Source organism: Protopterus annectens, chromosome 4.part0 (assembly GCF_019279795.1).
Source record: "Protopterus annectens isolate FY-2018-M chromosome 4.part0, PAN1.0, whole genome shotgun sequence".
In the NCBI taxonomy this organism is placed as follows: domain Eukaryota; kingdom Metazoa; phylum Chordata; order Ceratodontiformes; family Protopteridae; genus Protopterus; species Protopterus annectens.
Genome location: NC_056733.1, coordinates 582,686,622 through 582,710,827, shown reverse-complemented (window position 1 = coordinate 582,710,827; position 24,206 = coordinate 582,686,622). Strand labels below are relative to the sequence as shown.

At 41.4% G+C, this 24,206-nt stretch overlaps 1 protein-coding gene across 1 annotated transcript in view; it reads left to right on the top strand.

The window, feature by feature from the left end:
- The window catches only part of MYO1H (myosin IH), an 835,299-nt gene that overhangs the window by 489,648 nt on the left and 321,445 nt on the right, over window positions 1-24,206 (top strand). The window contains exon 23 of the mRNA XM_044068514.1: window positions 6,704-6,863. Within this exon, the coding sequence (XP_043924449.1) occupies window positions 6,704-6,863 (160 nt within the window). The remainder of the gene's footprint in view (window positions 1-6,703; window positions 6,864-24,206) is intronic.

Sequence of the window (24,206 nt, the reverse complement as noted above, 5' to 3'; positions counted from 1 at the left end):
TCCCCAATTACCATCAAACACTGTTCAAACCTGTCAGTGTGTTTACTATTTTCTTCTTTACTTTTGCAATGATCATAGAGATTCGGATTTCATTTAAAACTTTTATTAAAATGTTCAGAGCAAAAACACCAACAGACGTTTGATGAACAAAGCAAAACACACTCATGCTGAAAACAGACAGCATGAGCAACAGCTCTTCTTTTTAAACTCAGATTTATTAAAAATGCATCTTGCAATCCATTAAACTACAACAAACATGCTGTGATTCATAGTCAAACAGCACATATTGAATCACTAATTAGTGAAGGGTGCAGGAATTCAAAACACAATTCTGTAATACATTTGCTGACAGCTAGGGACAACCTCTTGGACACATGTGCTCTTTTTCGGAGGCAGCCCAGGAGTGCTGTGTGGTAATGTGACTTTGTCAGACTAACACTAGACAAACAAAAGCTGAGGGAATCAAATTCAGCAATACTGTAAGTGGCTAATTAGCAGCTCATAGCCTTAATTCATTTGCATCAAGTACTAGACAGACTGTTATAACTTAATATAGTGCATTTCAGACCAGTGTGCAACACTCTCAGCAGTCAATAAAACAAGGAAATCATGGATTGTACCCAAAGAACATATCTCATATGATGTAGCCTCTGTTCACTACAATCAATTCCTTCATTTATACCATAGCTACTCTGAGATGCATCACACACATGCAGACACACACACACACACACACACACACACACACACACACACACACACTCACACACAACCATCAATTACAACCCCTTTTATGACTGCATCCATTCAGATGTTTTTACTGCAGTAAAATGAATGAACAAACATAAAAATAATGACCAAGAAGTGTATTTTAGCTCATTGATATGAGAGCCATACAGTGCATCCCCATTGCAACCCATGACCCCCCCCCCAACCTCTTAGCTCAAGAATTAAAGGCAAATAGCCTCTCTGGTGCATAGAGGGATAAAGCCCTGAATACAACCCAGATGATCCAGGTTCCATAAGCAGCTCAGGTGAGTGACTGAATGGCAGGAAGGGATGAGTGTGCCAGTCCTGGGAGGGAGGGTGCTCATTGATATTTCTCTCTAAAGAAAAGCATAGTCCAAAGAGGAGACTTGCCCTAGGACCTAGTAGATAAGAGTGTGGTTGGGAGAAGGAAGGTGGTTAGGGCATACTGAAAGACCCCCCCCCCCCCTGGATGGAAGCACAACCAGACAAGTCCTCAGGACACCCTTTGGATCTATGACTGGACCTAGCAATGCTGAAGTAGTTCAGGAGGAAAGAGGATGACTTTTAGAACTGGCATGAACATGGGGAACCAGGAGCTGGGCTGGTAGGATGAGATCCAAGAATACCAAAAAAAAAAGCAGTGGCAAAGCATTAGCAAGCATTTTCCAATGGAAAAAATGTCTGCAACTTACATGTCTGTCAATATTTAGTGAGTACAATCCATAATAATTTGCCAGAAAGCCACACATTTTATAAGGAAGCTACAAAATAATGGGGTGGAGGAGAGACAAAGGCTCCAAAAGGGAAAAATTTTAAAAAGGTATTTGTATATATTTGTCAACCAGGTAAACCATCTACAGAAGGTGTCCCTTTTCAGGAGTGACCTTGGAGTACTGCCTGAGTGACTTGCTCCAATTAACACAGTAGACAAATGGAGGTGGGAGGATTCAAACCCTACACTTTTGACTACAGGAAGCAGATTGTTAAAATCTTAAGTGCTAGGCAACTCTAATTCACTTAAATAGTTAAAAGCAAAATATATGCTGCAAAGACATGCATTTTCTGAACAAGGAGAACTATGAAGTAGTAATGACTGACACAGACTGACTATAAACCTCAGTGATTTAACAAAAAAGGAGTTGATAAAGGTCTGTCAGTTGGTGTAGAGGATTGAAATTTCAAGCTCTTAATGAGCTGCCTTCTGTATTTAAGAGTACATGGTTTCATTCCTTCAACTACCTCCACTACCCTACTGTTTGACTCTGAGCAACTCACTTAACCAGATGTTCCTCTAGTTTAAAAAGTACTGTATCTTATGAGGCATAATTATGAAAACTAACTCTGACTGAGGCATTATTTCTGACTGGTATTTACTTTACCACAGGACATCCTCCGTCTCTGTTCTTCTGGGAGAGAAAGATTACACACACACACACACACACACACACACACACACACACACACACACACACACACACACACTCCATTCTTAAAAGCTGTTTTCTCTCCTTCTAAAAAAATGTTCTTGTTCCTATAAGTTGTTCTTCCAGTGTGAATTTTCACAGTGCATTTCATGTCTCAATGATGCCGTTCATGCCCTAAAGTTAGCTTAGCGGTAAATTTGCATGTTCTGCCCATAAGAAGTTTAGTGGAAAATCTGAAAAAGAAGTGCAAATTCCTGAGATGCAGTTCATGCTTTTCAGTTCCCATCAGTTTAATGTGAAGTCAGCCGAGTCTGAAATCTGAAAAAGACACGAGTTTCTGCTGGACAGCTAACAGGGGAGTCCAGAAAAAGGCATATGTTCCTGCACATGTTCTCCACATAAGAAACTGAAGTCAGCTGAGCTGGAAATCTGATAAAAGGCCTGAGTGCCACGTTTTCTGCAGGAACCGCTGTGTGTGCATGTATTTACACCTTCAGCCAGACAGGAGCAGATGGGGACTAGTTTGAAAAAAAAGACACTTTTTTAAAAATATTTAGTAGACTAGGGACTGAGATATTCTTGGGTTCACCCAGTTTCACAGGTATCCCTCAGCATGAACTAGCACACCTCACCCTCAACCCATGGCCTGCTCTTCTTATCCCATTCCATACTATCTGTTGACCAGTAGAAAGATGTCATTTGCAGCATCGCTGAATATTTCCATCCTTTTCCTGGCTGATCCTCTGGACATGATGCCTTTTGTTTTACACAGAAAATATAGGAATCCATAATGTAATGGATAAGGATATTTGTACAGATATTGTGAATGTACATGTCCTACACAGGAATATATCCACAGTATATAGACTGTATACACCATACTAGATTTGGCAAAGGTTAGCTTCCTGGAAACCACCTGCTGACCTGACATGGAACAATCAAAGCATCCAACCCAGGAGTGTTTGCAGAATATTTGCACGTTTATTCAGTAGAGAAGGTCAGAAGGAGTTGCATTGTGTCTTTATGAACTTAGAGAAAGCATATGACAGGGTGCCTTGAGAGGAGTTGTGGTATTGTATGAGGAAGTCGGAGAAGTATGTAAAAGTGGTACAGGATATGTACAAGGGTAGTGTGACAGCGGTGAGGTCTGCGGTGGGAGTGACAGATGCGTTTAAGGTGCAGGTGGGATTACATCAAGGATCAGCTCTGAGCCCTTTCTTATTTGCAATGGTGATGGACAGGTTGGCAGACAAGATCAGACAGGAGTCCCCGTGGACTATGATGTTTGCAGATGACATTGTGATCTGTAGTGAGAGAAGGGAACAGGTGGAGGAGACCCTGGAGAGGTGGAGATATGCTCTAGAGAGAAGAGGAATGAAGGTCAGCTGGACTAAGACAGAATATATGTGTATGAATGAGAGGGAGGATAGAGGAATGGTGAGGATGCAGGGAGTAGAGGTGGTGAAGGTGGATGAGTTTAAATACTTGGGATCAACAATTCAGAAGTAATGGTGAGTGTGGAAGAGAGGTGAAGACGAGAGTACAGGCAGGATGGAGTGGGTGGAAAAGAGTGTCAGGAGGGATTTGTGACAGACGAGTACCAGTAAGAGTGAAAGGGAAGGTCTACAAGATGGTAGTGGGACCAGCTATGTTATATGGGTTGGAGACAGTGACATTTACAAAAAGGCAGGAGTCAGAGCTGGATGTGGCAGAGTTAAAGATGTTAAGATTTGCACTGGGTGTGACAAGGGTGGACAAGATTAGGAATAAGTATATTAGAGGGTTGGAAGGTTTGGAGACAAAGCCAGAAAGGCAAGATTAAGTTGGTTTGGACATGTGTTGAGGAGGGATGCAGAGTATATTGGTAAAAAGATTCTAAGGATGAAGTTGCCAGGTAACAGGAAAAGAGGAAGGCCTATGATAAGGTTTATGGATGTGGTGAGAGAGGACATGCAGGTGGTTGGTGTGACAGAGCAAGATGCAGAGGACAGGAAGAAATGGAAACAGATGATCCGCTGTGGCAACCCCTAACGGGAGCAGCCGAAAGAAGAAAAAGAAGACTCAATATATATTGCATCTCCACAAAGATATTAGCACCTCCTACCCAAGTGCATTAAGTGCATCTGTAAGCAAAAGTGAAAAATATTTATGCATTTATGCACTTTTTCAACCAGGGCAAACACAAGCCATTATTAACCTTTACAAATATATCCAGAAAAAAATGCCTTCTTTCTATCACATTCTGATGTCTATGAACAATTTCTAGAAAAGAAAATATGCACAATATGAGGAAAATCCAGATATCCAAGACAGAGAGAAAGATTTTTCCAAACTCACCAAATACTAATACACATTTTGTGAGCAGAATGCAAACAAAATAGTGGTTGTGCCCCAAACTCTTCAATTGTATGCCTTTTTGCATATTATGTATCCAGATAAGATTTTTTAGCAAATATGTCTCTGAATCTGCTAATTATACTTCTGCTAGCACCAAAGTCTTAATATTCAGTCTGTACATGAGAGCTGCACCAAGTCAAGGCTGTTATATGGGTAATGCAGATGGCCATGTGTTGCTCAGCTGAACAGCAGTTGATTGTGTGGAATCAGATTCATGAACCTGCATGCTTCTGTGCATGGCTACCATTTTGATTTATCTAACTGCATTTGATAGCTGCTAGCACCTCAGAGACATAAGTGTCCTGCATGGTAAGTGAAGAAGACCAACATACTCCTTTACTTCCTTCACAAAGATTAATGGCAGCAGCTACAAGGTCATTATGGTAGCCCCTTCAAGAAGGTAGATACCTGACATAACCTGGGCATCAAAATATGAGCTGTAGGCAGTTTTTGGTCTGCTGAGCAGTACACATACAGGTATGTTGATCTGAAGTGACAGCAGACAGAGCTGCTATATTTGTAGAAAACAGAGGTGCAAAAGCAGAGCCCAGAATTCTGTCCGGTAAATGCATAATAATAAATCAATAGCTGTACTATATGAACCCTTAACTTTCAGTTGCTGGTGTTTGGCATGTGGTTGTCTTGCTGGGAAGGGCAAAACACCCCTCTTGGGTAAGCAGTTCTGTCTACTCTCCTGTGGTCCTGCCACAGCTATGGCAGTCAGATGATGCTGCAATGAAGCACAAGATATGATACCAACTTGGCTGGAATTAATTTCTCCTGAAGCAAACAGCAGGCCATGACCATCAGGACACCAGATGGTCAACAAGTCTCTGCCATCAGCTACTTAGGAATATCATTTTTTTTTTCCACACTGCCTTGGCAGCTCCCCTTTTGCCAGCATCCTACCCTATCCCCTGCATGTCATGAACCTCATTTCTACAGTGTCATACCCAATACCTTGTGCATGGTTCAAATGTCGCCATCACCATTTTCCCACCATCTAATGTATCCGACCACTGTCACTTCAGCTTCATGTGTGTGCAACCACAATGCTTTGTCTATGCTCTTTTATATATTGCTTTATTCCTGCAAACTATCTTACACCCTCTTTTCCTTTCCATTTTTCCCTTAAATATCCTGTACCTTATCTCTTCTCTCTAATATGGAAAAAGAGGAAACCATCTCAACAAACAACAAAATGTATTCGTCTTCATGTGTTTCTGTCTACATCCTACTTTCCTGTACACCCCTTTTCTACTGTATTTTGCTGCTGATAGCTGTGGTCATGTGGTTTCAGCCACCCACTTTGATTAGACATATGTTATCACAGCACTTTGTAGTTCTCCACATCACAGAGCACATGCATTGTTATGTATGCATTACATTGCTTTTATTACTGCAAAATCATGAGTATTATCAATCTTTCAGAGATAATGTCATATGTACGCCACATTCACAACTCCATTCACATTTAGCCTCTCAAGATCTCTGACACCAGGCAGACCGCTGAGGATTTCCACCATTAAGTCTGCTCTGCTCTGCTGACCAGCATGAGCATTGTGCAGTTTTTTACAGTTGCTTCATTATCTTACTGCTTTATGCAGCTGCACTGAGAGGGGATGCTTGCTCCTTGGTGATGCCCACCTATATATACATCTATAACTATTGTTTCTCACCCATACTTGTGCTACATAACTGAGCAATGATTCTTTATGGATTCCACCCAATATCTCAAAACAGTGACTATAAAAATCTTCCAAAATTACCCACTTCTCCTGATACTTAATTATGAGGAGCATACCAGTGAAGAGTCAAAGGAAAAGAAACAGATAAGCCCATGTTAGTTAATGTATGTTTTTACAAACAAAGTTTGAAATTAAGGTTCATGTTGGACTGCTATCTTCTCCTTTAAAGAACTCTACAGGATAACAAATGAAAACTGAAAAATTTGAACAGATATAATTGAAATATGGCAACAGTAAGATCCATGATGCATTACATCTGTAATGTACATTTATATTTTTTTGGAATGTAATGCACTGAATGTAATGTAATGTGACTGTACTGGGAGACTGTACTAGTGAAAATCTCACAGAAAGGAAGTCATAGCTGTCTTTCTTCATTTCTAGGTTTATTAGAGGCTTCATCTACAGGAATCAACCACTCTGTCCAGAAAATGCAGAATTTGTCATCTTTGTTCGACACAATTACCTTACAAGACTTAGGAACAATCTGCCAAAAAATGTCTTGGATAAGATTTGGCTAAAACCTCCCACTATAGCTATAGAGGTAAGGATTATGCAGCTGAATTCTTCATAGTGTCAGCAGGGAGCACTGTGAAACTGCACTGATGTGCTTTTATACTAGCAGGTTTCCCCCATCCAGCAGTGTGATGAAAGGAGATACTGCCAGCCCAGTTATCTGGAATTTTGTAAATAATCATATGTCATTTGTGAATATCAACATGATTCATATAAGATGATTGTGTTACAACTATATTAGAACTGTATGCCATGTGTATATCAAACTTGTTTGCACAGAAATGTGTGTTGAAAAGGGTATTTTGTAAAGTACTCAGCTTAAAGATGTATCCACAGTGTCCCCAGCTGGAAGAGAACAGAAATGTACATACACTGTTTAACAGTTTAAATGTATATATTTTAACAGTGGAAAATGGAATACAGGAGGTTAACTTCAGTCCAGCAAAACTTCAGAAAAATAACTGAAATTAAATGACTTTATGGCTAAGCAATAAAAGATGATATCTTTCAGTTTCAATGCAGCAAGGAGAAACAATGTCTAAAACCAGGGAACTTTCTGCATTGTCTTGGAAGTGTTTTATTGTTTTATGACTTCAAACATCTGCCAAAGATCTGAGGAAAAGCCCTTGTTTATGTATTTTCACAGGTAGATGCTAAATACAGCTAGCTTCCAGCAGTGGAGGTTTCACCTGGGATAGAGTCAGATGACAACAAATTATGTCATTCTGTGAGATATCCCAGTAGTAATATTTCAGATGTTAATTTCAGAAATCTCTAAGAAAGACACAACATTCAGTGTTCTGTTTTGGACCTGACAACAACTACAAGAACCATTCACCACATCTGCCTTGCTCTGTAGTAAGTAAGTTCTTAGATTACAGTATAACTCTCTTGGATATAGTCAGGAATATAGCAAAGCTCAATTTAGATATTTTTCTTTATTTATTGGAGGCTGTCCTGCAATGTTGTTTTAAAGATTTCCTGTGGTTTTGAACTCTGATGTCACTGTGAGCATATATTCAGCATTGTCTTGTTCTTTTATTATTTATTATAGGTTCATAGGTAGGTACTAGGCTATTGGCCCTAGAGCCTATACAAGCCTAGCCAAAAAGGTACGCTTGCTTTCGCCACCCAAGAAAATTATTTTCCTGTGCCCCTGTCAAGCAGAACCACAGAAGTGATCCCCGGGGTGAATTTCCTATTACCCATCCAATCATCAAGATTTTTCTTGAATAGTATGAATGAGGAGCTCTGTTTGACAAAGATAGGTCGTCTGTTCCAGAGTATGGGAAGTCTCTGGGACAGGAATCTATCCCTCCAGCATGTTCTGTTTATTGTGGTGACAAGGTTTAGGTCCCTAGAGTGTGTAGCTCGGAGGGATTGGGATTTCTTTAAGTGGAGCATGTCCAACAGTTCTGGGTTTGACATAGCTTTGTATGTTAGGCAGAGATCGCCTCTGAGTAGGTGATATGCGATGGAGTAAAGCTGCAGTTTTTTGAGACGGTCTGCATAAGGCATCTGTTTGAGGCCAGTAATCCTCTTTGTGAGGTATTTTTGCAGCCTTTCCAGTTGTTGTAGATGTCTTGTGAGGTACATACCAAAAGGGGTGTTGTACTCTATAATGGGTCTAATGAGTGATGAGTAGAGGGGAACAATGACCTCTTTTTTTCTGGATGAGAAACCTTTTGTGATGAGGTGTGCCACGGAGAAGGATTTCCTGACCACTGTGGCGATGTGATTATCAAAGGAGAGACTACTGTCCACCTGTGTCCCAAGGTCTCTTATCACACTTTCGGTGTTAAGTAGACTACCGCCTATGTGGTAGTTCATGGGTACAGAGTTTTTACCAAAGGGGATGACAATGCACTTTTTGGCATTGAGCTTGAGACCATGTCTTTGACACCAGGCATCTCTCTCAGTGAGGCCCTTTTGTAGAATGTCCATATCATTAGGAGTTTCAATTATGGCTCCTAGTTTGCAGTCATCTGCGAATTTAGTTAGCCAAAGACCTTTTGTGTTAGCCTGTACTTCAGAGAAGTAGATACCAAACAGGAGAGGACCCAGGACTGAACCCTGTGGTACTCCACTTGTCACTGGTCTGAAGTCTGATTTGGAGTCTGCTACTTTCACGGTGTGGGTTCTGTCAGTAAGCCAGTTGGCAACCCATCTTGTGACATAGGGATTTATACCTAGTTTAGTGAGTTTAAATATAATTCCAGAGTGGGGATGGTGTTGAACGCCTTGGCGAGATCTAGATAGGCTGTGTGAACCACCTTACCCTCATCTATGGCTTTGGTGACTACTTCAAAGAAGTCTATCAGGTTTAGGAGATATGATCTGCCTTTTACAAACCCAAACTGTGTGGGGTCCAGAGTTTGGAGATCTCCAATGTCTTTGTTTATGAGTTCCATGATGATACGTTCCATGGCCTTACAGATGAGGCTCGTCAGGCTAATGGGGTGGTAGTTCCCGGGGTCTGTTGTGGCCCCCCCCTTTGTGGAGTGGGATAACTGTCGCGGTGCGCCATGCAATGGACACAAAGCTTGAGGTGAGGCTATGATTGAACATGGTACTTAGGTGGGGTGCCAGTTCATTATGTAGTTCATGTAGAAGGCAGCCTGGGATGTTGTCAGGTCCCATGGATGCTGTGTTCTTGGCTTTGGAGAGTGAAGTTTTTACCTGTGTAGCCGTGATAACAGGAACTTTGCATTCTTCCGGTATAAAGATGGGCCCTTTAGGGGTTGAGAGGGGGGTAAATTTAGCACTGAACCTATCTGCCAGGATGTTGGCAATATCAGTTGGTTCTGTATATTTAGTGTCATTGTGCTGTAACTCAGAGCAGATCTGAGTGTTGCCATTGAGATTTTTGACATAGCTATAGAATGTTTTGTGGTTGTCTTTAGAATCAGTGGCAATTTTGTTTTCATAACTAGCTTTGGAGGATTTTATGAGGGATCTCAGCTTCTTACTGAGGCTAACCAGGGAGTTCCTCCAATCGTGGGATTTTACTCTTTTTTGCAACAGTTTCTTTCTTCTGTTGTAGAATTTGTTTAGGGCAGAAGACCACCAGATTGGCTTCCTTTTTTGGAGGATAGCATCTTGGTTCTGTTAGGGATAGCACAATCCATGCACTTGTGTAAGTGCTTATAAAGTGCATTTGTGTAGGATTCAGCAGTCATACCTCTATTGTCCATCTGCATGGGTGTCATGAAGTTTGCCACTTCTGTCTTAAAAAGCGTGAAGTTGGCTTTGGAGAATTTTTTTACGGTTGTTTTCCTAATGGGGGGTGGGAGCGGGATGTGGATGTCTAGGATGATTAGCTTGTGGTCGGATCTGACCAATGAGGAGCTGACCTCTGGTGTGGAACACCGGTCACCCATGTTGGTGATGACCAGGTCTAGGATATTGCTGCCCCTGGTGGGGGTGTGGATAAGTTGATCCAAAGCATTGGAATTGATGATTTCCAGAAAACGTTGAGCAAAAGAGTTGGTACATGAGTAGTTTTCCCAGTCAATGGGAGGGTAGTTGAAATCACCCATTATTAGAGTGTTGGGCTGTACCTTAATATTTTCCAGTGTATCAAGTAAAGAGGAGTGGGAACCCTGGGGCATGGTGGAGGGTCTGTAGCAAGCTACAATCTGGATTGCAATTTTGCCCAGAGTTAGTTGAACTTGGATAATCTCGGATGCATTATGCTGAGCAACTAGCTTGGAGGTGTGGATATCCTTAATGAATATGGACACACCTCCACCATTAGTGTTTCGGTCTGGGTTTGGTGGCCAAAAGGTGTGGTATGAATTTTAGCCTGGTAATGCAGTGGTGCTCTCTGGAGCTTTGAACCAGGTCTCTGTCACTGCACAGATGTCACTGTTCTCCATTTTAAGGAGTGCCTCGAGTGAGTGCATTTTGAGGTTTAGACTTCTAGCATTGAGTAGCATTACCCTCAGATTTTGCTTGCTTGTACCTGTTACAGTGGTGAATTTGTCATTTGAACTTTGCCTAAAAAAGGCACTATAGGGGTGGCAAGAGCCTTTGCCAGTATCCGGAATCCCAAGGGCGACAGGTGCAGGCCATCTCTGGCAAAGCAGCGTGGTCTGTCGATCATGTCATCCCAGGCAGACAGATACTGGATTCCCTTAGAATGACACCAGAAGCTTAGCCAATTGTTAAAGTCAATCATTTTGTCCTTGTACTGTGGTGTCATTCTGGGTGATGGCAGGATGCTACTCAGGGCTAGGGTCATACCGGCCTGGGCTACAAGATCGGAGAGCTCCTCCATGTCTCTTTTCTTGTAGTCCAGGGAGGTACGTCTCAGGTCATTAACACCAACATGGACAATGACAGAGTCATATTTGTACTTGTTGTGGAGTGACCTGAGTGCGTGCGTTATGTGGCGGATCCTGGCACCTGACAGGCAGCTGACAGTAACTTTTTCCTTTTTTAGCCTGGTGAGTGGAACATCAGTGTGCCTGACTATAGAGTCACCTATGACTAGAGTGTTGGGTACGTTATGCCTTATGGGCTGTAGTTGAGTGGCACACTGAGTATGTGGGCTATGTGTCATTTGGGTTGTGTTGGGGGGTGGAGGTTGCTTGCTTTTCTGCTTTGGAGGTCTCTGTTGTTTGGGCAGATTTGTACTGAGAGCCTCAGCGAATGTAGGTGTGTGTTTTGTGGTTCTGTGTGTGTGTTTTGGTGGTGTAGGTTTTGAGGGACTATGTGATGAGTGTGGTAAGATGCAAGTGTTTACCTTCTCCCCTTGACTGTCTAGGCCAGTCTTTGGTGAAGAGAGCTTTGTTTCCAGTTTGGCTATATAAGTGCATCTCTCACAGGTCGCAGTGTTGGGTGGTAGGAGGAGAGGGTTGTCTGTGTACATGAGGCAATTGCTGCATTGTCCCAAGATGCCCAGATTCATCAGGTAGACAGGAGAAAACACCGGGAGCTGACCTTTAGACATGCCTGAATAGGTGCTTATTTATTATGTACTAAAACTGTTTTCCTCTAGACGAGCAGTGTTAGGAATTTTTAATTGAAATCCATTGTAAATAGAAAGTGAATCATATTAATAAAATATCTTTACATTTTGCCCATTTGTTCCACATTATGAGGGCTAGTGTTCCTCATTTTGGACATGGAAGATTGAGAGCTATGGACGAGTGAGGAAAGTTGAGTGCTGTAGTGATTTGTAACTTATTTAGTGCTTACAATGAGTTCTGAACAAGTGCTGAGATCAAAGAAACAGATGAGTGCTGAAACTAAAAAGCTGGCTAGTTGCAAGGGAAATTTTGAAGAACAGACTTTATGGCACCAGGAATAGTTTAACCCCAGTTAAGTGGGAGGGGGGCTTAGGAGCTCACAAACAGTCCTGGACACAGCAAATCCGTATCTGACCTGCCAAAGGAAAGGGGGGAAGCAAGCTTAGAATTTTTTTTTACAGTAAAGTGGAAATGGAGAAAGCTGGAACAGAAGTTAATTCAACGTTAAGAATCAAATATTTGTAAACATTTCATTGTGGCTGACCTATGTAAAGAGATTTAAGTTCCGAGAGTACTTGCATATTTATTTGGTGACACTGTGTAGGCCACACCTAATAACTTTGCTCTTGATCAAACTACCATTTGTATTAATAGTGACCCTACACAGTAAGATTTGACACCCTTTGTTAAGGACCTTAAAGTAGCTGATAAGGAGTTGGCTGGTGGCAGTGAAAACTATCTTATAGTCTGGGCAAAAGGGGGCATAGCTAGTAATTCTTTGCCAGCCTTTCCCAGGTGTGTGTGTGTGTGTGTGTGTGTGTGTGTGTGTGTGTGTGTGTGTGTGTGTGTGTGTGTGTGTGTGTATAAATCAAACCTCAAAGAGTGTGTGTCAGCTACTTGGGCAGGGACACAAAGCACTGGGTGGACAAGAGAGGGTGCTGGAGCTCTTGTCTTGGCCAGTCAGTTGAGATTGTTTGTGTATAAATCAAACTTTAAAGAATATGTTTGAGCTACTTGGACAGGGACACAAAGCACTGGTTGGACAGAGAAGGTGCTGGAGCTCCTGGCTTGGCCAGTCAGCTGAGATCTCAACTCTATAGCTGTGCAAGAGGGGAGTCTTATTGGGGAGCTGGAGAAAGAGGGAGAAACCAACCCTGGACTGACTGTAGTCTCTGTGTGCTCTTAAGGGAAATTGCACTTGATGCAGAGAGCTGCATCTGGAAATACTGTGTGTGTATTTGTCATCCTCCCAGTGTAAATTTCCCCACTGTTGCCAGTGGTGAGGATTGAGGATCCTTGATTACTGGTCCAGTAGTGGAGAATCACAGGCAGTAACATCTGCACAAAAACTACATAGTATCTTATTTGATTAGTGCAACTCGTATTATTACAGATTTGTATCAAATGTCCAATCATTTAGTTCAGCATTGCTTGTCCAGGAGTATACTAGCTTTTCAAAAAGTGTACATTACAATTTGTTTAAATGAAACAAGCTGTAAAGGTACTTAATTGGTCTGCATTAGAACTCTTACAAAATACCAAAATCTTAATTTTGGGCAACAAAAAAGAAACAGGAGATTTGTGGCAAAATCATTTCACCAGTTCATTCAACATAGCATCCACATTATCTTTGTGGCCTGCACAATGCATTCATTATGGATTTCATAGTACTCTTTTACCCCTCCTTCACACACACACACACACACACACACACACACACACACACACACACACACACACACAGCATTACACTATCTTTCTAATGCCACATTCATGACTAATTCCTTTTACCCTCGGTATATAGGTGAATTCAGAACAACTTGGAAGAGATGAGGCATAAATGTTGCAGTCAGACTCTGTTCAACCTTTGGACACTACATCAATTATTGCCATTCTGACTTGAAATTCATTATTGTATTTTAAATGTGGTCTTTTTGGATCCTGACTAAAACATGGAAGCATTTACATGCTCCTGAGAGTACCTGAATTCCCAAAATGTCTCTTTAGCTATTGCACCCATAAACTGATCTCAGGACAGAATTTTCAGTGCCATGCTTTTTCCATTGTAAAATCAACTAGCCCTTCTAACCCTGATTGGTTAACAGCCAATCAGAATGAAATGGGGTACATGACTGTAATAAGCCAGCACTGCCACGTTTAGAGATAAATTATCGTAAACATGTTGTTGTTCAGTCTCCACCCCCCCAAACCTGATTTTTATAAGCATTTTAGGAAAATAATTGTTTCAGTTATTTGAAGCCTATCAGGGAGAACACAAGTGCTTAACTTTTTTAGGCAAAGTTTGGGACATACTCATACTGTAGAACTGCTTTAATTCACAAGAAGGTTAATTCGTTAAAGGAATATTTTAAAAAGTGGTTGTATAGGATAATGAATTCAATTATGCAAATCCTTCCAAAGTTAGAAATAAAATTACAGGACATTTTTGAATATTTAGTGACAGTGCAGGCCCAAAAGCATGTGTCACATTTATAAGCCATCTCTTGTAGCATTCTATCAGCATGGCACTGTTGTATCATGTGACTGAATGTAGTAAAGCAACTATGGTATGTCTATGATTGAGCTCTACAAGGCATAGAGAAAAAGTTACTTTTGCAGTTAGTATAGTGATGAATAAGGTGTTCTAGCTAATGTCACATTTTCACAAATGGAACAACTTTGTCTGTATTTTTTAAGATGTTAATAGGAGAAGTTGACCTGTGTTCATTAGTAGCATTACCTATCTATCTATCTATCTATCTATCTATCTATCTATCTATCTATCTATCTATCTATCTATCTGTCTCTCTCTATCTGTCTATCTACGTGTCGTCTGTTTGTCTCTCTAGCTATCTGTCTGTCTTTCTATCTACGTGTCCTTCTACCTACATGTCTATCTATCTACGTGTCTATCTATCTATGTATCTATCAATCTATCTTATTGTTCTTTCTTCCTCCTTATCTATAAAAGGTTGTGGTTCTACTTCCACATATAAAAGTGCTTGGATTTATTTTCTCGTACTGACACTGTAATGGAAAATAAGAGAGGGTGCTGTACCTCTGAGGTACCACCCTATACATGATCTATTAAATAAAGGATCCATTTGCCTCAGCTAGTGGCAGCTCAGGTGGATATAAAATACCCCAAAGCACGCAGCAAAAAGAGCAGCAGTATTTTCATTTTTATTTTATTATCAAACAACATTTTTCAAAATGCTGTTAGCAAATAAATGCAAACAATTAGGAAGATAGATATACATCTTTGATAAAAAATATTTCTTTCTCTAAATTGCTCTTTCATATAAAACAACTTTTCCTTATCTCTTCAGTATAACTGTAAAATTCTCCATAGTTGTGCATTCCACCCCTTTTTTCACAAACAAAAAACTATATTTTCTATACAGCATCCCCATTCTCCAAATGTTATTATACAGAACCTCTAAACAGCTACCTTTCCAACTTTTACATAAACAAATACATTTAACCTATTTAAATAGGCCTTCTTTTTCTTATCTTTCATTTAAGAAATATTTAGTCATAAACCCGCTGTGGTGGTGCTGCGGTAGCGTTGTCGCCTCACAGTAAGACACTGTCCGGTTCGATTCTCAGGTAGAGCGTCTTCTGCATGGAGACATGCGTGAATGGGCATACCTTCGTTGAAGGTTGTGTGTCAGGGCTGGTAACTCGGCACGTAAAAATCAACTACCAATCATTAGCGGACCGGAGTTCCACTGTGGCAACCCCTAACTGGGAAAAGCCGAAAGACACAACAACAACCTGTATTCACTTGATTAACATGATCCACATTAAACATTTCCCCTGCTTTACTCTAAAACTCTCTTACTCGACCATAATCATGAAAAACATTACTTTTAGTTATTCCTTTTTTATATTCCTTATCGTAAACTCTTTTCTCTACCCTATTGCACTTCATATCAGCTTTCACAGACAATCTTCATAGTGAAATGCACAAAACAAGATCATGCCATTGTACTTATTGCGTCAGTCTTTCCTGCCTTTTATGTAAAGTTTTTATTACTTTTTCATTCAACAATTAACCAAGGATTTATACAATAAAATCTGTAATTAAAATTACTCTATCATTTCTTTCTTTTCTTTTCCTTCAGCGTCTTCTAACTGCAATTTCCATAACTCACTTTCTCCTGCCAAAATTATACATAGCTAGGATATGAACACATCTTATATTGCTAATATTGTCTCTTTCTAATCTTAATTGTCTTAAAACATAAACGATATCTGACAGAGCTAAAATGTAAATTCATGAGCGTGAAACCTCTACTTTCTTTTTTTTTTTAACAAGAAACATCTTTATTGAATTATCACTTATGACATTGGCAATCACGTGTTTATATAAATCAAAACAAATTATATTGACATATTTTCAGCTGGAGGCATTATCTATGACATATAATCTTCTATACAGTCATTGTCAGCCAAACATTACTTAGCTCATTCACTTTCTGCCTTCCTTTAAACCATATTACTCCTCCAAAACATCATTCTGCATGTATTGTTCCCATAATTCCCATATTGATATATAATTTGCTCCTACCCTTTTCTAAATATCTCACTTCCAGTTCTTTTATCTGTACTACTATATTCACCACTTCTAGTATGACTGGTTTAGATTTTGATTTCAATTTTCTTGATCATTATATTAAATTCCTCTTTCCTTACTGAGTTTGAAGCCAAATACTTGAGAAAACTATAGTTAACAATTTGAGTGCTAAGACTTCTGAAAAAGAGAAAACTCCCCCATATAACTTAACAGACTTAGTAAACTATTTATCAGATATATTTTTCTTAAATTCATTACAAACACCTTTCTAGCATTTATTATGTCTGAAACCTTTTTAACAATTCCCCCCCCCTCTTGATGTATAGTCCCCTCATGCCCAAAACATTATAACTAATGCAATAGTCTCCCTCGCAATAAAAATACACTCTGCCAGTCTTTATTCTATCACCAAATCCTTTACTCTTATCCTTCTTAATCTTAATTCAGTCTTGTACACAATTTCATCATTAAATATTCATTCATCTGCATTCCATGTTTACCAAAACTTACATTATCTACATAATTTAAAATAGTTGGCATCTGCATTCTGAACACCTGAACAATACCCAGCTAGTCATATTTCACCATATCTTTTAGCACGTGTACTAATGCATCAATTACAAGAAAGAATAAAATCTCTCATGACATACACCTGCCTTACATCTCAATTAGTTTTTCATCCTTTCTAGCAAATTATTTCCTAATGAATGGAAATATGAATTCACATAAACTGCCCTAAATACATTTATACATTCCCAACCAGACCGATACTTTTTTACAGCTTTCCACAACTGTCCAGTACTGACTGAATCAAAGGTTTTTGCTACATTGCAAACAACCACATCTCCTTCCTTCTCCTCTCTAAATTTAGACTCTACTTCTTGTTGTACTTATAACAGTGGTCATTCTAGACTTCCGAGATGGCTGCACAGTGAGTAACAGCTTCATTTCAGTTCTCCCAGTGTGAAAATGGAGACTCTGAAAAGAGAGCCAGTGAATTTGTCTTTTTGGTTAAAAGAATAGTTGTGTAAAATCTTACCATAACCATAGATGTCCTTTTCTTCCATGTTGCAGTATTCATACTGTGGGATTTTCCGCCTCAGGTGACCCGACGTCGGTTCCTATACAAAAGCTTAAGCCTGGCTGCTGTAGGTGCATGGGACATCATACGCAGGGCCATAAACTAGGGGACCATAAATGTGAAGTCTGCACACACAGACCTCAGAACTTGAAGCCCAGGATAAAGTGTACAAAAGAACAAGTTGAGGCTAAGGAGCAAATGTCCCTGAAGGGCTGTACAGATTAGCCTGTAGGTAGTGGATACAGAAGTCAAAAGACCAACCATGCAATAGAGATAGAAAAAAGGGGGTATGGAGGGTGGGAAGGAATACTGCAACATGGAAGAGAAATACATCTATGGTTATGGTAATATTTTACACAACTATTCTATGTCCTTGTATTCCTATGTTGCAGTATTCATACTATCGGAGAGTACCACAGCTTAGAAGGATTGAAAAGAGGGGGCAGAGGTAGAGGATTCCAAGAATCCATGTAGGATTGCCCTGGCAAATCCTGCTATGGCCCCGGAGACTTGGTCTAGCTTGTAGTGTTTTGTGAAAGTGTGAACTGTAGACCAGGTTGCTGCTTCCATGATGGAGGCTATGTCCGGCCCTCTAAGAAAGGCTTTGGAAGTAGCCATGCCTCTCGTGGAATGAGCCCTAACTCCTTGAGGCAATTGTTTGCCATGCTGTGAGTAGCAGAAGAGAATGAATTTCCTGATCCAACAGGAAATTGTTTGTTTGGAGACTGTCTTGCACAGAGCCCTGGGGTGGAAGGAGATGAAGAGTTGGTCAGATTTTCAGAAGGACTTAGTTTTGTCTAAGTAGAATCTCAGTTGTCTGTGCACATCTAGGGAATGAAGGATCCTCTCTGCGGTATTAGTTGGAGAGGGGAAGAAGGTAGGTAAGTGAATGGACTGGTTTAAGGATAGTTCATTCACCACTTTGGGCATGAAGGAAGGGTTTGTGCACAAGGTCACCCTGTCATTGTAGAACATGGTGTAATAAGGACAGGCCATGTGGGCCTGTAGTTCAGATAGTCTTCTAGTGGAGGCAATGGCCACTAAAAGAATGGTTTTCCATGTGCATATTTGTAGAGAAGCTGTGCTGGCTGGTTCAAAAGGAGGTAAAGTGAGGTTTTCCAGCATGGAATTGAGGTCCCCGGGAGAAGGGATGGGTTTTCTTGGTGGTCTGATATGCAAGACCCCTCTCAGTAAAAGTTTAACGTCCAGTCTGGAAAGTAGTGGTGGCTGTAAAGGCAAGCAGGCTGAAATGGCACAAAGGTGGACTTTCACTGAAGAATATGCTAGTCCTTCCTGAATGAGCTTGCATATATAGCTAAGGACAAGTGAGGGATCCACCTGAAAAGGGTCGCAGTCCTTAAGGGAACACCATTTTGAGAGTCTCTGCCATTCAGACAAATATTTTTTCCTAGTAGTTGGCTTTCTGGCCTCCCTCAGGACTGAAAGCACATCTTCTGAGTAATGTTGTCTGAAAGAGATCAGAATTTGATCACCCAAAGAGTTAGATGCAGTAAAAGCAGCTGTGCATGAATGAGATCCCATTTGTTGTATGAGTAGGTTCACCTTGTGGGGTAACTTGTGGTGATTGCCCTTGGCTAGGGAGAGACGAAGGGGGAACTAGTGTTGCCTTGGCCAATAGGGAGTCACCATCAAGATTTTTGGTTGGTCCTTCTTTATCTTCAGTAGGACCTTTTGTATTAGAGGGAAGGGAGGAAAGGCATACAGGAACATTCCTTTCCATGGAAAGCTGAAGGGCTCCACCCTTCAGGTTAGTGGAGTGTGATCCCTGGTGCAGAATTTGTTTAGTTGTCTGTTCTGTGGGGAGGCAAACAGATCCACTTGAGGTGTGCCCCACTTGTGAGCGATGTTTAAGAAAGGGTCCCTGTGTAACATCCATTCATGTTGTTGAGAGGATGTTCTACTGAGTAAGTCCGCTTGTTTGTTTTCCTGAGAGGGGATATAAGAGGCTTGCAGGAAACGGTTGTGATTGGCTGCTAGATTCCAGATTTGCAGGGTTATCTGGCATAACTGGTATGCCTTTGTCCCTCCTTGTTTGTTGAGGTACCACATGACAGTTGTATTGTCTGTCACAATTTGGAGCAGCCCTGGTTGTAAAATGGGTAGGAAAGCTTTTAGAGCCAGCAAGACTGCAGTCATTTCTCTTACAATGGTGTGTTGCTTTTGCAGTGCATGGGTCCAGTGCTGTTGTACCCTGAGGTCCTTTAACATTGCCCCCCACCCTAGGTCTGATGCATCTGTGTGCATGGATTGAGTGGTGGGGGGAGTTGAAGAGGAATGCCCTGGTTCTGTCTGATTTGCTGAATCCACCAATTCAGTTCTGTCTTTAAACAGGGCAGAAGGGGAATAAGTTTGTCTAGTGGATGCTGACTCAGAGACCACACATTCTTTAGGTACCATTGGAATTTTCTCATGTGCATCCTGGCTAATGGTAGCATGGGGATGGTAGCTGCCATGAGACCTAGGACTTGCAGAAATTGTCTTGCAGGGAGATGAGATTCTGAAAGTAGCCATAGAAAATGGGTGGAGAGAGACTGCACTTTGTCCAGTGGGTGAAAGGATCTCATCAGGTCTGTCCTGATCCTGCAACCTAGGAATACTTTGTCCTGTTGAGGAAGCAGAGAAGATTTCTGAAGGTTTAGAGTGAATCCCAAGTTGTGGAGGAGAGACATGGTGAATTTGAGATGAGTCTGTAGGGTGGACTCTGATTCTGCCAGAATAAGAATGTCATCCAGGTAAGGGTAAAGTTGGATTCCTTTGGTTCTGCAATAGGCAATGGCTGGGACCAAGCATTTTGTAAAAACTCTGGGGGCCATAGACAAGCCAAAGGCCAAGGCTGTAAACTGAAAGTGTGAAGATGGGCCAGTAAAGTGTAGAAATTTCCTGTGGAATGGCCTGATGGGAATGTGCAGGTAAGCATCTTTTAGGTCCAGAGTGACCATGAAGGCTTGGTAGGGGATGAGGTGTAGGAGGGTTTGGAGGGAAAGCATCTTGAAGGAGGGAACCCTCAGGAACAAGTTCAGATATGATAAGTCTAGGATTGGACTCCAAGGGCCATCCTTTTTCGGAACTAGGAAAAGACGGGAATAGAAGCCTTGTCCTTCCTGTCCTGAGGGAACTGGTTCTTTAGTTCCCTGAGTCAGGAGTTCTTTCAGGATGAGAGGGAATAGATGAAGCTGATTTCTTGGAGGGAAAGGGATTCTTTCTGGTTTTGGTCTTTCCTTCCAGGATAGGAAATATCCTTTTTGGATGATGGAAAGAATCCAAAGATCTGCTGTGATGGATTTCCAGGAGGGAAGGCAGTGGGTATGGTGGGCAAACAGAGGCAGTTGAGCCAAACAGTCATACTGAAGAGGGGCCCCCTCTGTCTGGAAAGGGCTGTTTGGCTGGTGGCTGAGAGCTGGAGCGTCTGGAATAAGACTGTCTCCTGGATGCCCTGTGAGGCCTTGAGGAGGAAGGGCATGATGTTGAAGGAGTCCTTCTGACAAAGGATGTTTGTGTGGGTAGTTCCTATAATATCTAGGGAAGGAAGGCACCAGCAGAGGCTTAATGTCTTGTAGTTCTTTGCTTTTCTCTTGTAACTCTTTGAAAAGTTCTGTTGAGTTTTTCCCAAATAAAAGGTTGTGGTCCAGAGGAGCATCCATGATTTTGGATTTAAAATCCTCAGGTAGAGGTTCTAAGTGGAGCCAGGAGTATCTGCATAAGGTAGATGCAGAGGCAGCTGACCTGGCTGAAGCCTCTACTGCATCGTAACTGCACCTGATAGAGTGTCTGGCTACTTGTATAGCTAGAAACAGGTTTGATGCAATGTCAGCTTTGGTTGGACAGTCTGGGGTAGAGGCCAGCAAGGTGGAAGCCTGGGAAACAAGGTCCAGGGCATATTTAACCATGTGTGTTTGGTAATTAATACCCCTAAAGGCTAGGGTAGAGGAGGTGTACACCTTTTTACCCATTCTGTCCATGGTTTTGCTGTCCTCATCTGTTGGCAAAAGTGAAGCAGAGGGTAACTGCCTAGACTGTCTGTCTGGAGACACAGCAATAACTGCTGGGTCAGTCAGGGGAGGTTTCACCAAAAATTACTGGTCATCAGGCACTTTGTAAAATCTGTCTGGCCTTTTAGGGGCAGGAGGTTGTGGATCAGGGTTCTTGGAGACAGAGTTAAAGGCATCCAGGAAAGCTGGAAGCACAGGAGGAATAGCTGAAGGGGATGGTGACTCAAGTTGCAGAAGTTCAAAATATCTTTTATGGGTATCTGACATTAAGGCAGTATCCCACTTGAAGTACTCTTTCATTTTTGTAATAGTTTCCCCAAAGGTAATGTCCTCTGGTGGGGAAATCTCCTTCAATAGAGTCTTCATCTGGGGAGTAATAATCCACAGGTGAAGCAATTTGAGAGACATAGGAAATTGATTCCTCAGAAGAGGAGTAAAACTGCTCTGGTTCTTCTTCTTCTTCTCCCTGATGAGTAGTGTTTAAAGGTAGGGAGGATGGCCAGGGGATCAGCACGGGAATGTTGGTAGGTGCAGGGCCTGAGGGCCTAAGAGCCATAAAGGCCTGCATTAGTGAGTTGGTAAATAACTGCCAATCTGGAGCTCCTTGAGGCGTGGAGCACAAGTGTTTAGTCTTTTGTTTTTTCTTTGTTGGTGTGGGCTTAAGGGGTAGGCTTAGAGGCAGGGGCCTGGGCTGGAGCAGGAGGAGTCTCGGTCGGCTGACCAAGTGTTGGCTCCCCCTCAATGTCAGTTATGACTGGCGTCTGGCTTAACTCCACAGACGTGCTTTCTGTGGCTGCAGAAATGGCCTCCTCCAGAGGAACTGTCAAAGCTGATGGGGTAATCGGGTGTCCCTCAGCCCCTACATTGGTAGCCAGTGGGACATCCGATGGTGGAGCGGCATTGGGAGAAGGCCTGAAAACCTTGACCTTCTTACTCAGTTGTTCGGCTTGGGTGGCCAATTCGGGATCCATCCTGAGAGTGAAGCGTTTTACTCTTTGATTTTCCAAATACAAATTAAATGCAGACAGTCGGCTGTGTAGGGTCTTTGGGATGAAAGACTGACAAATGGGGCAGGCCTTATGGTCGTGCTCCTTTCCTAAGCAAAACACACACCGGTCGTGAGAGTCTTTGTGTGGTATCTGATGCCCATAGTTACATTTGCTCTTTTTCTCAGACATCAGGTAAAGGGGAAACTACAGCAACCAAACTGAAGCCTACATAAGAGAAAAAATCCCCAATGGAGTACTTATCTTTAGAAGTCTTTGGTCGTAGGAGTGAATAGGTCAAAGTAACGTCATCTGTGGCGGAAATGTTCTGAGGTCTGTACATGCAGACATCACATTTATGGTCCATGGTTTATGGCCCTGCGTATGACATCCCACACACCTACAGCAGCCAGGCTTAAGCTTTTGTATAGGAGCTGACGTCATGTTGCCTGAGGCAGAAAATCCCACAGTATGAATACTGCAACATAAGAATAGAAGGACATCCTCAGTTACTTACCTGGATGCCAGCAAAGAAGAAATTTAAACAACCTGAAAGAAGACCAACCACAAAAGTAAGAAGAAAACACTGACTGGGAAGAATGATGCAGCTGTTCAGCAAAAAGCATTTCAAGCTCCAACTTTGGTGCAAGATAGAACTTCCAGTAATATAGAGGAAACATAAGTCATATATGCTTAACGCTGGTTAAAATAAACAAAATATTGAAGGAGTATATAAACTCAAATAATAGGAGAAGCTTTAAACTAATATTCAGATGAGCTTATAAAACTGCAAAAATCAGAGGTCAAAATGAAGAAAAGGATGACTGAGTATGAGACTGCTAAAGAAGAGATGTTTCAAAAAATGGTAGACTTAGAGGATATTGCACATAGGGAAAACCTGAGATTTTCTGCTGTACCAGTGAAACTGGAATGAACAGACCGTATTAATTTTATGAAAGCACAAATAAGCAAATGGAGTGGTATTCCACAGCAGGAGTTGTTAATTGAAAGGGCACATTGTGTGCATGTTTCAAACCTGGCCATGAGAAAGCAGCCAAGGCCTCTTATAGGAAAGATGCAATCCTACCAGCAAAATAAGTCGATTCTGACAAACTTGTGCAAAAGGACAAAGTATTAAGAGTTGGAGACAGTAAAGCATTTGTGAAAAATGATTACTCATTGTATATCAACCAGTACAGGAGTAAGTTCATTCCAGCAATCAGGGAATGTTGAGAGGCCGGTGTGAGGTAGAAGCTGCTATATCCACCTATTTTCAGAATATTTTTCCTGGAAGGTCAAAGTCATTTTTTCATGCATAACATGCTAAGGAGGAAATAGAAATATTTGTCCAACAAAAAATGAGCTAACAAACAGAAGGAGACTGTGCTTCTTATTCTTCTGATAATAAAGTTCATAGAGAGACTATGCCAGTGAAACATTTTTCAATGTTCCAAAAGAAAATGCTTGAGAGATAGTGAAAAGCACAGGAGATGACTAGAAGAACTAGGAGTACTTTGGAAAGTAACTAGAGACTGGAGTTGGGAGAGGGACCTCAACAGCAAGAAGACTAGCAACTCACAAACTAATGAATTAATGTGGTATTATAAAGCATCAATCACATTTCTGAAATTTGGTGTGTAAAAATGGAAATATTGAACTTTTTTGACTTTGTTGAACTTGTAGAGGACCCCAAAGCAAATGCCCTACTTCATGTTATTAATGTTTAGAAGAACATTAAGGAC